The 16,956-nt window shown below is 44.8% G+C and overlaps 1 protein-coding gene across 3 annotated transcripts; it reads left to right on the top strand.

Annotated features, from left to right (window-relative positions):
* Positions 1-2,817: 2,817 nt before the first annotated feature.
* LOC140741289 (NGFI-A-binding protein 1-like) lies at positions 2,818-15,608 on the top strand. Of its 3 annotated transcripts, none has more exons than XM_073071319.1 (6): positions 2,818-3,026; positions 4,071-4,705; positions 6,442-6,548; positions 9,031-9,082; positions 10,163-10,316; positions 11,985-15,608. In XM_073071319.1, exons 2-6 carry the CDS (start codon positions 4,085-4,087, stop codon positions 12,059-12,061), a joined length of 1,011 nt encoding a protein of 336 aa, XP_072927420.1. In that variant the 5' UTR covers positions 2,818-3,026; positions 4,071-4,084; the 3' UTR covers positions 12,062-15,608. The 3 variants fall into 3 exon arrangements, with proteins under 3 accessions (XP_072927420.1, XP_072927419.1, XP_072927421.1); XM_073071318.1 differs by having other exon boundaries at positions 11,982-15,608; XM_073071320.1 differs by lacking the exon at positions 10,163-10,316.
* Positions 15,609-16,956: the final 1,348 nt, after the last annotated feature.

Raw genomic sequence — 16,956 nt, 5'->3', positions numbered from 1 at the left:
CTTTTAAATTGATTTTTAAAACTGAATGTTGAAATAGTAAGTGAATGGAAATAGAGACCGATGTGGCTCCTTACTCATAAAGGAAGGTATAAAGTGAGAAACTATGGGCTGATTAGCCTAACACCTATTATTAACAATGATAGAATAAATTATCAAAGGAGTACCAAAGGAGTATCAAAAGTTATTACCTCTGCCGGCTGAGTCAGCATACCTGTGTGCAGGGAAAATTATGTTTGGCAAATTTATTTGAGTTGTTTGAGGAAATTTCAGTCAGTGTGGATGGAAGGGTATCAGTAGAAATCACAAGGCATTTGGCAGCATGATGGAGGACTACCTCACCAGAACACAGCTTGTGGTGTTGGAGGTAATTAGCCATGGTCTGTTTTTTATCAATTATGCTATTGTTTGCACTGTTGTAACTATGTGGTTTTGTGCAGGTCTTGTAGCTTTAGTTTTTGGTCGTGTTTTGTCTGGTGGATTTGGAGCTCCTTTTCGGGGAATGCACTAAGACGGTAGCGTGATATTAATACACAGCAGCCTCTCCGGACTCTGGATTGGGGATTGCCAAACGTTACGTGGATTTTCTGGTGTAGTCTGTTTTGTCATTTGCTTTTGTCATTCTGGAGGAACATTGTCTCATTTTTTTAACTGCATTGCATTTGTGGTTTCTAAATGACAATAAACTGAATCTGAATCTGAGATAGAGATTGAGCTAATAGCAGGAAGGAGTGAGCAGGGACAAGGGAATCATTTTCATGTTGGCAATCTGTTACCAGTGGGCGGCACTTGGATCAGTGCTGGGACCACAGTTATTTATAATACTTATTGTGATTTACAAGAAGGAGGTGAACGTACAGTGACCAAATCTACTAACCATACAAAACTAGATGGGAAGGTGAGTTGTAAGGGATATGAGCCATTTACGGGGAGACGTTGACAGGTTCAGTAAGTGGTCAATGTGTTGGCAAATAGATTATAATGTGGGAAAATGTGAAATGGTTGTGTTTGGAAAGAAGAATTATATTATTTACATGAAGAAAATCTTCAGAAAAAGGCAGCACACAGTGATCTGGGATGTTTGTACATGAAACAGAAATCCAGCACAACCCGGGTGCAGCAGGTGATGGAATGCTGGCTTTTGCTTCAAGGTGGTTTGGAGTGTAATGTTTGGGGAGATTTATTACAGCTATACAGGGCACCAGTGAGGCCACATCTACAGTACTGCAAATGGTTTTGGTCCCTTTATGATTTCATTGGAGGTGATTCAGAGAAGGCTCACTTGGACGATCCTGAGTATAGAAGGAAAGTCTTGTGATGAAAAGTTGAACAGATTTGGTCCGTGCCAGTTGGATTTTGAAAGAATGAGAGGCCATGTTATTGAAACAAGCAAGATTCTCAGGAGGACTAACCAGTTAAATGCTGAGAAGGTATTTCTCCCCTTGTGGGAGAATCCATGACCAGAGGGCACAGTCTCAGAATAAGGGCCACCCATTTGAGACCAAGACCAGGAGGAATTCGATCTCTCAGGGAAAGGTAGCACATGGTCAAAGAGCCCAGAGCGGCAGAGATCACAGAGGGTGAGCAGTGAGAGAAGGTCTCTTTGAATTCCTGTCCAAGAGAAGATTTAAACTTCTTCAGGGTAGGCATATCTGGACAAGACTTCGCAATAGAGCAGCAAATATACAACAGCAGGTCAGGCACACACAAAATTCCTCCAACTTTTTGTATATGTTGTTCTGGATTTCCAGCATCTGCAGAGTTGCCTGTGTTGATGATTTGTTGCTCCACTGTGAAGCCTCTTAGATAGATAGATAGATAGATAGATACTTTATTCATCCCCATGGGGAAATTCAACTTTTTTTCCAATGTCCCATACACTTGTTGTAGCAAAACTAATAACATACAATACTTAACTCAGTAAAAAATATGATATGCATCTAAATCACTATCTCAAAAAGCATTAATAATAGCTTTTAAAAAGTTCTTAAGTCCTGGCGGTTGAATTGTAAAGCCTAATGGCATTGGGGAGTATTGACCTCTTCATCCTGTCTGAGGAGCATTGCATCAATAGTAACCTGTCGCTGAAACTGCTTCTCTGTCTCTGGATGGTGCTATGTAGAGGATGTTCAGAGTTTTCCATAATTGATAATTGATCTCGGAGGTCTTTGCTTCCATGGGAGTTCAGTGAGACCCTCTTCTCACTGCTGCTCTCGACTCTTCGACTCGCCAGCTTGTACCCCATCCTCTTCCCCATCTGGCTTCTTCTCCCTACCTTTCCAGTCCTGGTGAAAGGTGTCGGCCTGAAACGTCGACTGTTTATTCCTTTGTATAGATGTTGCCTGACCTACTGAGTTCCTCCAGCATTTTGTGTGTGTTGCTCAGGGATTTGAGCCTTTGGAATTTTTAGACCCGGAAAGCTATGGGTGCAGATCAAGGAATATATTGAAAGCCGAGGTAGATAAATGCTTCCTCAGTTTTGGGGGTTGAGGATAATGTGGTTCTGGCGAAAACTGAATCAGCCTCAATCTCACTGAATGATGAAGCAGGCTCGAGGGGCTGAATGGCCTATTCTCCTGTTTATGGTCTCAGAGCCAGGACAAAATGATTCATGACATCCGAGAAGTGAAGGCGTTCAGTCAGGCGGTGTACGGGTGGCTTTCTTTGCACCTGCTATCTCCTACCGCCTTCTGATCGAGCCTCTCCCCGGGCTGTGGAAGTCAGATGCGGACTGCTCGCCGCCCCCGCCTCTACCCACGGACGGACACGCGTCATTCAGCGATCGTCCCCAACCGCCCTCTGTGGAGGCGTGAGCCGAGCCGGGGATATCCAGCGCTCTCTCAAACAACACACAGATACACACAAAAAAAACATAACTTCAACGGCAAAGTGAACGGTAGCAGCGAGGGAGAAGTGGCACAGACTGAAGATCGAGACTCACTCAGATTGCGCTGCCAGCATATCTCAGTACAGGTACCTCACCGCCTGAGCACCAGTGTCTTTAGGGCCGTTTCATCCGAGGAGCACTGGTATGTATAAAGGTAAAGCAGAGGTCTGTGGACATTCCACACTGAACCAGTTTACGGAGTCATAGGAAATGTCCCTTTCACCTGCTGGTTGGCGATTAGTGTTCTGTTCCCCGGGCTCCGATCAAGTGACGTTGGCTTCAAAGTAGAACTGTTTTTCGATTTTATACAAAATATTCTGATAGCTCAGAATTGTCTTAAATTGTATATCCAGTCATTTCAATTAAGCAACGTAAATAACAGGGGATAAAGAAGATTAGAGCTAAAGAAAACGAAATTTTAGATAAACTGACATCAGCAACTGACTTCAGGCTGTTGTTAATGTGTCCAGGAATACAATAATATACACAATCAGTAACGACCACACCGGTCCATCTACTAACATATACACCGCAAATACTGATTGTGTGGAATGTATGCTACTTTAAATCTGTATAGTATATGCTATACTGTGTGTATATTAACTGTAGAAGATACACTGTATATAAATTGTATTGGAGAGTGATTATATAAAAGCTGTACAAAATATACCGTATATGTGTTTTATGCAGAGTTAATGTAATATACACCGATTGCAGGCTGTTTTCCCCAACGGTAGATAAAACGCGCAAAGAAGCATCTTGAATTGCCAAGGCACAGTCGGGTACGGACCATGTGCTGGCAAGTGGGATTTGGGAGCAACACACACAAAATGCTTGAGGAACTCAGCATCTATGGAAATGACGTTTCGGGCTGAGACACTTCATTAGGACTCATGAAGGGTCTCGGAACGAAATGTCGACTGTTTACTCTTTTCCGAAGACGCTGAGTTCCTCCAGCATTTTGTTTGTGTCGCTTGGATTTCCAGCGTTTGCAGATTTTCTCTTGTTGGTATAGATGGTTGGTATGGACATGGAGGGCCGAAGGGCCGGTTTCCATGCTGTAAGACTCTGGCTATTTTTCTGTGGGATGACGAATACTGTCCCTGTGATAACACTCTGCCAGCGCAGGACGTGTTTACTGAGACCAGGATAGTGTCTGAACGCTGTTCCTGTTGCTTGCCCCTAGGTCCGGTAGCGACGATGTCTTTGCCGCGAACCCTCGGTGAACTCCAGCTGTACTACCTGCTGCAGAGAGCCAATCTTTCAGTCTATTACCAGACCTTCGTCCAACAGGGAGGGGACGACGTGAGGCAACTCTGCGAGGCCGGAGAGGAGGAGTTCCTGGAGATCATGGCCCTGGTCGGCATGGCGACCAAGCCTCTCCATGTGCGGAGGATGCAGAAGGCTCTCCGGGAGTGGGGGGCCAACCCAGCCGCCTTCAGCAGCCTCCCCCAGTTCAGACTGGCCGGTGCATCGCCCCAAAATTCAAAGAGAAAATCGGTTAGTAGCAGCGAAAACGCCTTCCCTGGAAGCAAACGGCTGCGGACTTTAACCAGTGCACCTGCCGACTGCTACAGCCCCAACTCGGGCAAGAGTCCCGCGGAGGGAGTCAGAGCGAACCAGGTGATTGGGCGGCAACTGGTGACCACCACCTTCCCCAACAGCGGTTCCGTGGAAGATGTGGATCTCTCGAGGCTGAACGATAAGCAGGCAACCCCGCTCAAGATGAAGGACAGTGATCCCGCCATGGGAGAGGATGAACGGGGCTGCGGGCCGTCTAACACTGGGCGCGGAGACAGCACGCAGCTGGTGCACCACCAGGTAGGGTCCTTCTGACGTTAATTATAAATTATAAGGAACAGTTTAATAGTCACAAATACGAGAAAATCTGTAGATACTGGAAACCCAAAGCAACACACACAATATGCTGGAGGAACTCGGCAGGCCAGGCAGCATCTATGGAAAAGAGTGAACAATCTACGTTTCGGGCCGAGACTCTTCATCAGGACCATGTCACTGAATGCAGGGGTTAAACGGGTTCTGCTTTGGAAGCGAGCGCTGCCGGTACCAACTTCCCTCGGGTCTTGTGTGCCAGGGTCGCCACAGTAAAAGTAACACATTTCCAGCAGCGTTAACAAAAAAATTGCTGACGCAGGGTCTCGAACGGAAACGACCGCCCCCACCCCCCACACACAGATGTTGCTGGAACCTCCGAGTTCCTCCAAAAGATTGTTTATTGCTCCAGATTCCAGCATCTGCACTCTCCCAAGTCTCCATTGAACAAAAGTGGGTATCTTTATTTTTCCGACTTAATGCTTGGCTTTACCCCCTTCCCTGCTGGATTACAGAAGGCTGCATCAGACTATGTCAGAAACTAAAGCATGCAGGCACCAAGTGTCACTGCGTGCTGATGTTCTATTTGTCCCCAGTGTTGCGGAGTCTGGCCCTGTTGCTATGCAATGTCTCCGTTTGTTGGACATGGTCACATTACCTGTCCTAACTGGAAAAGTTGACTACAAGTCCATCAGGCAGTGGTCAGCAAAGAACATCCAGAAGACACTGTGGGACAAGGGGACTGTATAGATACTGTGGGGTGATTCCCTTTCCAAATCATCTGGCAGAATGCCTTAACATCAGATCTCACCAACAGGCACCAAGGCCTCACTTGGTGGGTGGTGAGAGGGGTTCTCCCAGTCACCTCCTTCCTGTGCACTCGGAAAATCACACCCAATGCACTCTGTCCTTGGGATTTGCTGTGATGGGGAAGATATAGTCGCTCACCTCTTTGCAAACTGTGGAATTGTTCAGAGGGTGTGGAGAAGGTCCTTGTCACAGTTAATCCCAAGCAACTATATAAAGAGGACTCTCAAATCTACAGGCCAGGGACACAGATACAGATAGACCTCCAAGTGCTACTGGAAGATCTTCAAATCAGTGGATGGTTGCATTTGGCCTGCCAGAACTTGGTCTTTCAGCACAGCAAGATGTCTGTGAGGGAATGCTGCTGAATGGCATATTCCAGGCTGCAGGAGCATGTGCTGAGGAATGCACTGAAGCTCATTACAGCCAATCCAAAAGCTCTATGGGGAAGGACCACAGTCTGGAGTTCTTTGGTAACTGGACATTGAGGGATGAGTCTGGCAGGGGAATCATTTAAACAATGGGAGGGTCTGTCCACCCAAGGGGTCACATAAGTGTCAATGATGCCATGTATAAAAGAAAAAGATGTGCTAACCCTACTGTGTACAGAACCAGCAATAATACTGACTGAAGAACACCAGGAATGTAAAGAGCTTTGCATTATGTTCTTTTGATGGGCATATTTTTTATGACGAATGAAGTTTATTTTACAGTCGAGAGAGCAAGGCTGGTATTTATTAAGCTTGAGGAGATTAGATATTTTTTTCCACAAATAGGGAGATTAAGGGAATAAGCAAGTCTTCAACTCTTGTTAAAGAACTCCTGCTTCACAGGGAAACCTCTCTCTCAAATAGTGACAAGGTTCTGGGTTTTTATATGGGCTGGACTCTAACACATTCTCCATTTCTTGTTACCAGGTGGCCACTCCACTTTGCAAGGAAGACAGCAGCCAGCTGCAGCGGAAGGCTGATCTATTTTCACTGGCTCGACCAGTGGCCCAAGAGTTTGCTTACAGGAAAACATGGTAAGGAATAATGGGCTCTCTCAACTGTATTGTGATGGCCAAACCAACTGGGTTTGTTTTTTTTCCCCTATTTAAATTTAGACATACCCCCACCCCCACCGAGAAGATTACTGTCAAAATGCCCTGTGGCGACTGTTCTCTGTTCACTTTGGTAGCTCTCAGCTCAGATGGATACCATCATCTCAGGGCATTAGGGCTAAGAGGTAGAAATGTTACTCAATGATTCCTACTGGAATAACAGTCCTCCAGTTTTCACAGGTAAACAATTGAAAAGATTCACCACCCTCTAGATACACAAACTTCTCCCCATCTCACGCTGGAATAGATGATGCCTTATTCTGAGACTGTGGCCCCTGGCTCTAGACACCTCAGCCAAGGGAAATATCATCTCTGCCTTAACACTTGCAAACCATAAGAACTTCATATACTTCAAGGAAGTCACCTCTCAATCTTATAAACTCAAGAGACTGCTGTCCTAGTGTCACGGTGTGCTCACAGAGGACTGGACCCAGGTGCAGAGGAACGACAGCCTTTCTCTGTCCCAGAGGTCGCCGGCACTGACTCAACCCAAGAGCTGCGGATGGCAGGCTTACAGCTTGACTCAGGAGAGGAGGAACAGGAGTCTGAAACAAGAGGTTAGATATAGGAATAGCAACAGAACCTCGAAGGAATGACTGAGCGACACCATGGGACAACTCATTCTCTCCAACACAATGACCCTGCTAAGGCACTAAACGAGAGTCCTCTTTAAATAATCATAGATGGCAGGAAACCCGTGCCAGTCACATTTAACTTGACAAAATTAAACTAGAAGAACAAGAGCTTAACAACTCTAGTTAAGATAACGATTATTAAATACAGGTGCTGTAGCCTGGAGCAAAAGCAAACTGCTGGAGTAACTCAGTGGGCCAGGCAGCATCTGTGAAGGCAAAGGGAAGGTTGAACTCCTCACGCAAGTCACTGATACAGATTGTGAGCATCTGGGCCCTAGTGCCATTCCCAGCAGTGCCTACTGGTCTCAACCTTCCAACCCAAGAATGACCCGTTCATTCCTATGCTCTGTTTTTTATCTGATACCAATCCACTGACTATGCAATAAATTCGGCATGGCCCTGTCAACTCTTACCAATTTTTTTCAATGTACATTCTGTCTGGATGCATTATGGTTAACTGGTCTAGCTAACTGCTCTACATGTGACCACAAGAAACTGCAGAGCTGTTGATATGTGCTCAGTACATCACAGAAACTAGCTTCCCCTCTCTGTCTGCACTTCCCTCTGCCTTGGTACAGCAGCCAGAACAATCAAAGACACCACTCACCCCGGGCATTCTCTCTTCTCCTCCTCCTCCATCAGGCAGAAGATACAAAAGCCTGAAAGCATGTATCACCAGGCTCAATGACAACTTCTATTCCACTGTTATCAAACTATTGAATAGGCCACTTGTACCGTAAGATGGACTCTTGGCTTCACAATCTACCTCGTTATGATCTTGCATCTTATCATTTACCTACACTGTACTTTCTCTGTAACTGTTACACTTTATTCTGCATTGTTATTGTTTTGCCTTGTTCTACCTCAACGCTCTGTGTAATGGTCTGATCTGTATGAACAGTACGTAAGTCAGGCTTTTCACTGTATCTCAGTACAAGTGACAGTAATAAACCATAAAATAAACCAAAGTATATTACCCCCAATATAGTGCATTCTAACTTTGTTTAATAATTTCTTCTGTAGCACCTTCTGAAAGACCAAATGAATCTGATTCACCTTTATCTAGTTACAACCTTAAACAAGAATCCAACAGATTTGTTAAACATGGTTTCCTTTCTGTCAATCCTTGTTGACTCTTCTCAACCCTAAACTAAAATCAATTTTATCTATACTCTGTAGGTTCATCTCACCACTTCTTTAATATACGTGGCTAGGATCAAAGGACAGAGGAAATCTGACTCAAAATTTAGATGGGTTTTGGTATATTTTAATAAAATTATTTTAAAGAAAATAAAGAATAGTGGGAAAGTCTAGGAGAAAGACATAATATATGTTACACAAAGAGTTGGTTGACCAGGGAGAGTAACGTCTACAATATTCTTTTAAATATACAGTAGATAGATATTTGAATAAAATTTCTGAAAGAAAAAGTATGAGAGAGTGCAGATGGGTCTTTCACAGAATAGACTCATGAATAATGTGTTCAATAGCCAAATGTACTGAAAGATTTTGTAATCAAGTACAACTCAATACACAGGTGATGTTTGTTGGGGAGGTTGGTGTCTCTGGAATATTACTCCTCCCACCTCCCTGCACCCTTACTCACACCCCAAATATGCCTTCAGGGTAAGAGGAGAAAGAAGTGTGTGGTGTTGTGGAGGGGTGGGGAGTGGCAGGGGGTACAGAAGAGAAATAAAAGGATCAATTCCATTCAAGCTTCCTTTCTTATGGTGCCTTCTAAAGAGACTCAATCATTAATCCACTTTCAGGTTAAGTTTGGAGGAAATTGATGACCCCTCTGTGAAGAGTATCACATGTGAGGTAAGTCCTTGTGGATTTAATGTCCTTGTGGCACAGGGTTGGGACTGAGGCAAGAGTGGGGGTGATGGTGCTCGAGCTGAGGTGAGATAATTAGTATGGTATGGTCATGTGAAGATAAGTGGAGGGGCAGGTAGAATTTAGGAAGCAAGGAGTCTGCAAAAGGACAGAGAGATTAGAAGAATGGGCAAAGAAGTGGCAGATGGAATACAGTATAGGGAAGTGTATGGTCATGCACTTTGGTAAAAGGAATAAAGGCGCAGACTATTTTCTAAATGGGGGAAAATTTTTAGAAATCAGAGGTGCAAAGGAACTTGGGAGTCCTCGTGCCGGATTCTCTAAAGGTTAACTTGCAGGTTGAGTCGGTGGTGAGGAAGGCGAATGCAATGTTAGCATTCATTTTGGGAGGACAAGAGTGTAAAAGCAAGGATGTAATGCTGAGGCTTTATAATGCATTGGTCAGACCGCACTGGGAGTATTGTGAGCAGTTCTGGGCCCTTTATCTAAGAAGAGATGTGCTGGCATCAGAGAGAGTCCAGAGGAGGTTCACGAGAACGATTCTGGGAATGAAAGGGTTAATGTGTCTGCTAGCTCTGGGCCTGTAATCACTGGCGTTTAGAAGAATAGTGGGGGGGGGGGGGATCTCACTGAAACCTATCAAATATTGAAAGGCCTAGATTGAGTGGATGTGGAGAGGATGTTTCCTATAGTGGGGGAGTCTAGGACCAGAGAGCACAACCTCAGAATGGCGAAACATCCCTTCAGAACAGAGTTCAGGAGGGATTTCTTTAGCCAGAGAGTGGTGAATCGGTGGAACTCATTGCTGCAGACAGCTGTGAAGGGGAAGTCATTGGGTATACTTAAAGCAGAGGTTGATAGGTTCTTGATTAATCAGGGCATTAAAAGTTGTGGGGAGAAGGCAGGAGATAGGGATTGGGAGGGATAAAAAATCTGATGGAGCAGACTCAATGTGCAGACTGAGCTATGTCTTATGGTCACGGTTGGGATGTGACAGGTTCAGGGTGGGTATGGTATGGGGTTAGGGGTTCTCTTATTTATCCAGGCTTTCCTTTTATTATGAAGAACCAGCTGAGAGCAGTCTTCCAGCGGACAATAGTGGGGGAGTGTCAGGAAGAATTCATCAAACACCAAGACGTAGATTCAATCGGGTACAGGCACAACACCAAGGGGAATAATGGGCCTCTGTCCAGAAAACCTTTTGCCAGCCAACCACAGGGTACGTACAGTTCTTGTACCAAATCACAATGTCTTTGATTCTTTTCGGTGGGGGTATGCAGAGGGATGCACTGGGAATTTGTAGATTTGCTTTAAGCTCCATAATAGGGGAAACTCAGCAATCAAGATAATAAACAAACGTTTTACACTTGGCTTCCACTGACTGGTCCCTTCGGTCACCACATTCATTCTGATAAGGACAGCACTTCCATTGTTGATGTCTGTGCAGTGTATTAATCGTCCATCTCCCAAGAACAAGAAGTTGATATCGTCTGTGGATCATCAGCCTTTTAGTTCCAAGAATAAAAACAGAAAATGCTGGAAGCCAGAGAAGCAGAGTTAATATTTTAGACCAAAGACCTTCTGTACATAAACAGGGCCTGTGTTTCATCGCTCTGCCATCTGCAGCCGACCCTTCATCAGTTTGTGCTCCAGGCTTTGGAATTCCCACCTGGGCACTTCTTCCCTCCTCTACCAAACTTTTTGGCCATCTTTTCTCTATCCCTTTACGTGGCTGTCTTCAAATTGTTTCATTGTAATATTCAGTGAAATTCTTTAGGACATTGTACTAGGTTAAGGGTGCCATATAAGTGCAAATTGTTCTGTTGGACTGGAACCCACAGAGTGCGAGGTACCACCTCATATAATAATTTTAAATTTGAGATTTTTATCCTTGGGCAAGAATATTCAGAGATCCAGAAATTGAATAGCCCCATGTTCCCGGCTTCCAAAATACAAAGTTGAAAGGAAAAGCTAAATCTGACACTTAGTTTGCCTTTTGATGCCTTTTTATTTTGTGACCCACGTTCGTCGGTCTTCCTCTTTTAGCCGCGGAATGTCACTCGTCCGCAGGCAGTTCGGCAGACGTGGCAAAGATCGCCAGCCCACAGGACACTGGGAACCACCACGACCTTAGAAGCAAACACCGCTACACCGGGGGTTTCGAATGGCTGAGCTGGTATCAGGTGACCAGCGAAGCGGACCGCAGCCACGTAGGCAGGAGATTGCCCAGATTGGAGGTGAAGTGTCACCCGAAAATATGCGAAGGACTGGGGGTGTTCTGTGTGGGAGGGGAGGGGGAGTGAGGTCAGACTTCAGGTCATTCCGAGCGCAGCAGTAGTTTGAGGAGAATGGAGCGGACACGGATGCTGACCAAGTGTTACCTGAAGTACCCCACCTAAAATCCTCGGAATGTTTGAGCATGCATCTCACTAGCTAATTTTTTGAAAGAGAAAAAAATGGTGCACTTTGATAGGTGATAGGTTTATTCGGCACCCCTGATAACCTCAGGATGTCCCAACAAAATACTTAAAGAAGAGAAGAGTGGGCATCAGCCAAACTGCACTTAACGTGGTTGTTCTGGTCACTGCCAGAGAATTGATGACTGCGTAGTGAAAGCAGAATGAAAACAACTTTTGCAAAGGACCAGAACAGCCCAACCCGAAGAAAACATGAAGCAACAAATCTCTGCAAGATAAAGAGAGCCGTGACGTTGCAAATCTGTGGCGGGACAGGATGAAGAACGGGAAGGTTGGGAACGTAACCCTTTCAAAATGCGCCCCTCCTGTGTTGCGCGACCCACCCCTCGTGTGGCATGTTGGTGGTAAAGTCAAATTAGAAAATAAAATTGTTGATTTTAATTGTCGATTTATTTTCGGTTGTAAAGCAGAAAGTCCGGAGGAGAATCGACCAGCCCCCAAGAACACGGAGAATGGACTGATGGCAGCGAAAATGGACGATGTGTGAAATAACGAAACCAAACAATGTGATGTAAGCAAAACAAAACTGGCAACGCAAAACAAGTGGCAAGCAGAGGTTGAAACGAATAAGGTTGGGTGAGATATTAGAGATGAACTTAATTATCCCAGGAAATGTGTGAACTACACTGACTGCCAGGTTTGATTAGGCAGTAATTTAGGCATTATAGCGTGTGATGGTCATTCTGGCGTTAATTAGCAAGGTCTAATGCCTGTTCATGTGAGCCCTATTACGTTGGGAGTTCCGATTTACCCACTGTTGCTGCTCCTCCCAGAGGGGATCAACTTCAGACTGCAGCCACCCTTACAGAGCAGTGCAGGTCAACCGGAGGAGGGCAAGTATTTGAACAGGCTTTTTCTTCCCAAAGGGTGACAGAAGAAGTATATAAAGCGGGAGGGAAACGTTTCTATCGATGGAGAAGAGGGGCAGTTGATATATAGTGGTCTTTTGAAAGCCCGCATGACATTCAGGAGAAGCCCCTCCCCCCGGAAGAGTTTGGGTGAAAGGTTAAGGAGGTGGAGGAGCTGGACCAGCGAGGGAGGGAAAAGGAACAGGGGCTGAGAGATTTACACGGGAGGGTTGACTGGATGCCAGAATGATGAACTGATGGAGCCAGAAGATTTCTTTCTTTGCTCACTATTCCCTGTTAAGCCGCTTCTATCAGGTTCCCAGTCGGCACAGATCCACTTGTAAGACTGAGACTTGGTTGGTAACTGAAAGTTAACCGTAAGGTCCATGTTAGGAGTCTGGAGTTCCGATGACACCGCCAAATGAACAGCGACAGCCGAGTGTAACCAGGGCCTCAGTACCTCCAGTGCATTTGGAGGGTTTCGCAGAGACAACCTTGACGGTATTTTCCAGTGCCTCGAGATGCACTAAGAGAATTGGAGGGACGGGGGAAAGGATGCAGTTTCCCAGCTCTTAGAAGCATACAGGAGCGCAGGGATCACTGTTACTGGGAAGACCACAAGTTTTGAGCCAGGTTTGATCTTCGGGTGTCATTTTTCTTAGCTAACCATGGGCTGTTCCAGTGCATTGAAGGTGATGGCGAATTTCACTGGTACGGAACACCTTCACCGAGAGGTGTCTCCTGAGATACGGGAAGTGGTCCACATTTTCCAGGGGGGAGATTTTATTGTTGGAGCACAGTGTAGTTCACCTGGTTGATGTTGGTATGTGTCCTTTGTCTAATTCATTTTCTTCTCTTTATTTTTGTATTTGCAGTTTGTTGTCTTTTGCACTTTGTTGTGCATCCTGTTTGGTGCGATATTTAGAAATATAGAAAACCTACAGCACAATACAGGCCCTTCGGCCCACAATGCTGTGCTGAACATGTAATTACCTTAGAAATTACCTAGGGTTACCCATGGCTCTCTGTTTCTCTAAGCTCCATGTACCTATCCAGGAGTCTCTTAAAAGACCCTATTGTTTCTGCCTCCACCACTGCCATCGCCGGCAGCCCATTCCACGCACTCACCACTCTCTGCGTAAAAAAACTTACCCCTGACATCTCCTCTGTACCTACTTCCAAGCACCTTAAAACTGTGCCCTCTTGTGCTAGCCATTTCAGCCCTGGGAAAAAGCCTCTGACTATCCACATGATCAATGCCTCTCATTATCTTGTACACCCCTATCAGGTCACCTCTCATCCTCCATTGGTCCAAGGAGAAAAGGGCCGAGTTCACTCAACCTATCCTCATAAGGCATGCTTCCCAATCCAGGCAACATCCTTGTAAATCTCCTCTGCACCCTTTCTATGGCTTCCACATCTTTCCTGCAGTGAGGCGACCTGAACTGAGCACAGTACTCCAAGTGGAGTCTGACCAGGGCCCTATATAGCTGCAACATTACCTCTCGGCTCCTAAACTCAATCCCACTATTGATGAAGGCCAATGCACCATATGCCTTAACCACAGAGTCAATCTGCGCAGCAGCTTTGAGTGTCCTGTTGACTCGGACCCCAAGATCCCTCTGATCCTCCACACTGTCAAGAGTCTTACCATTAATACTATATTCTGCCATCATATTTGACCTACCAAAATAAACCACTTCACACTTATCTGGGTTGAACTCCATCTGCCACTTCTCAGCCCAGTTTTGCATCCTATCAATGTCCCGCTGTAACCTCTGACATCCCTCCACACTATCCACAACACTCCCAACCTTCATGTCACCAGCAAATTTACTAACCCATCCCTCCACTTCCTCATCCAGTCATTTATAAAAATCAGGAAGAGTAAGGGTCCCAGAACAGATCCCTGAGGCACACCACTGGTGACCAACCTCCATGCAGAATATGACCCGTCTACGACCACTCTTTGCCTTCTGTGGCAAGCCAGTTCTGGATCCACACAGCAATGTCCCCTTGGATCCCATGGCTCCTTACTTTCTCAATAAGCCTTGCATGGGGTACCTTGTCAAATGCCTTGCTAAAATCCATATACACTACATCTACTGTTCTACCTTCATCAATGTGTTTAGTCACATCCACAAAAAATTCAGTCAGGCTGGTAAGGCACGACCTGCCCTTGACAAAGCCATGCTGACTACTCCTAATCATATTATACCTCTCCAAATGTTCATAATTCCTGCCTCTCAGGATCTTGTCCATCAACTTACCAACCACTGAGGTATGACTCACTGGTCTATAATTTCCTGGGCTATCTCTACTCCCTTTCTTGAATAAGGGAACAACATCTGCAACCCTCCAATCCTCCAGAACCTCTCCTGTCCCCACTGATGATGCAAAGATCATCGCCAGAAGCTCAGCAATTTCCTCCCTCGTTTCCCACAGTAGCCTGGGGTACATCTTGTCCGGTCCCAGTGACTTATCCAACTTGATCCTTTCCAAAAGCTCCAGCACATCCTCTTCCTTAATATCTACATGCTCAAGCTTTTCAGTCCGCTGTGAGTCATCCCTACAATCACCAAGATCCTTTTCATTTTCATTGATTTTATTGCATTACTTGTATTCACTGTGAACGCCAGCAAGTAAATGAATTTCAGGGTTGTATATGGTGACATATATGTACTTTGATAATAAATTTACTTTGAACTTTGAAGTGGGCTGAATAGCCTGACTCTGTTTCTATGGTCTTTGTTGAATGTAACATCCATTCTCTCTTAGGCTTCAAACATATCAATAGTGGCTTGTAGCTCAGCCTGTGAGAGTGCGCAGATACAGGCATCATCCACATACTCAGTTCAACCAAATACCACCATCCCTCTAGTTGTCTGATTTTGAGGATTTCCTATCTTTGTTTCCTTCCCTACCTCCACCCTTTCAGTGAAACCTCTAACATTTGTTTGGATACTTACTCTTGTGGTCCGTAGCATTCAGTTCACACTTGGCAGTGCATTTATTAAATAAGCCAGCAAGGGGGCTTTGAACCAGTCATTGTATGAGCATTGACTCTTAAAGAGAAGTTTGAAGATGCTAAATTTGATCATACTGCAGAGATCAGATTGGGTTTGGAGGTACAAGTTATTGGTGCTAACTCTAAAGGTTAGCTCTAAATATTTAGTTAACTGTAAAGGTGGGAATTGACTCATTGTGCAGTCATGAATGGGGATAAAAAAAAACTTATCTCCTCATTTCACTGAATACTTTGAAGTTGTTTCAGGTTTACTGAAAATGTAAATGTTATGCTCACATTTTAGTTCAATCATTTAAATAGGGAAATGTTTTGTACCAAGCTAACACTGTATAAGGAACCTTGAGTCTGTAACCAATGAACATTAAACCAAAGAAATAAATGCTATCAGGTGCTCCATCTGTTCCATTTAGTTGCAGCCTCTGTTTAATCTTTATGCAGAACATGACTTGGGACATGAGTGTTTCTGTTTTCTCTTCATTGAGGGAAGAGATCATGGAAAACTACAGTACAGAAACAAGCCCTTCAGCTCATCTGAAGCATTTAAACTACCTAGTTCCATCATCTTGCACCCGGACCATAGCCCTCCATACCCTTTCCATCCATGTACCTATCCAAACTTCTATAATGTTGAAATCAAAATCGGCTCCACTACTTGCACTGGCAGCTCATTCCACACTCTCATCACACTGAGTGAAAACATTTCCCCTCATGTTCCCCTTAACCATTTCACCTTTCACTCCTAACCCATGACCTCTAGTTGCAGTCCCACCCAACCTCAGTGGAAAAAGCCTACTTGCGTTTACCTTATCTATACCCCTCATAATTGTGTATACCTCTTATCAAATCTCTCAATCTTCTACATTTTAGGGAATAAAGTTCTAACCTATTCAATCTTTCCTTATAATTCAGGTCCTCTGGTCCTGGCAACATCCTTGTAAATTTTCTATACTCTTTCAATTTATTTACTACTTTCCTGTAGGTAGATGACCTACAGACAATACACCAAACAAAAGGAAATCTGCAGATGCCGGAAATCCAAGCAACACACACAAAATGCTGGAGGAACTCAGCAGGCGAGGCAGCATCTATGGAAAAGAGTACAGCTGATGTTTTGGGCCAAAATGTCAACTGTACTTTTTTTTCATAGATGCTGTCTCATCTGCTGAGTTCCTCCAGCATTTTGTGTGTGTTGCACATACTCCAAATTAGCCCTCACCAATGCCTTGTACAACTTCAACATAACATCATAACATCCCATCTCCTGTACCCAGTACCTTGATCTATCAAGGCCAATGTGCCAAAAGCTTTCTTTACGACCCTATCTAACTGTGATGGAACTTTCAATGAATTATGGACCATGTTATTCCCAGCTCCCTTTGCTCTATCACACTCTTCAGTGCCCTACCGCTCACTGTGTAAGACCTACCCTGACACAAACATGAGAAAATTTGCAGATGCTGGAAATCCAAGGCAAAACACACAAAATGCTGGAAGAACTCAGCAGGT

The sequence above is a fragment of the Hemitrygon akajei genome, chromosome 18 (assembly GCF_048418815.1).
Source record: "Hemitrygon akajei chromosome 18, sHemAka1.3, whole genome shotgun sequence".
Taxonomy (NCBI): domain Eukaryota; kingdom Metazoa; phylum Chordata; class Chondrichthyes; order Myliobatiformes; family Dasyatidae; genus Hemitrygon; species Hemitrygon akajei.
The sequence above is the reverse complement of the archived record's forward strand: the minus strand, read 5'-3'. Positions and strand labels throughout refer to the sequence as shown.

Bases quoted from the DNA above. Each gene is read 5' to 3' on its own strand.
- LOC140741289 (XM_073071318.1), top strand. From the start codon at position 4,085: ATGTCTTTGCCGCGAACCCTCGGTGAACTCCAGCTGTACTACCTGCTG. The intron at 6,549-9,030 runs GTAAGGAATAAT...ATCCACTTTCAG, and splicing joins TTTGCTTACAGGAAAACATG to GTTAAGTTTGGAGGAAATTG. The intron at 9,083-10,162 runs GTAAGTCCTTGT...TTTATTATGAAG, and splicing joins TGAAGAGTATCACATGTGAG to AACCAGCTGAGAGCAGTCTT.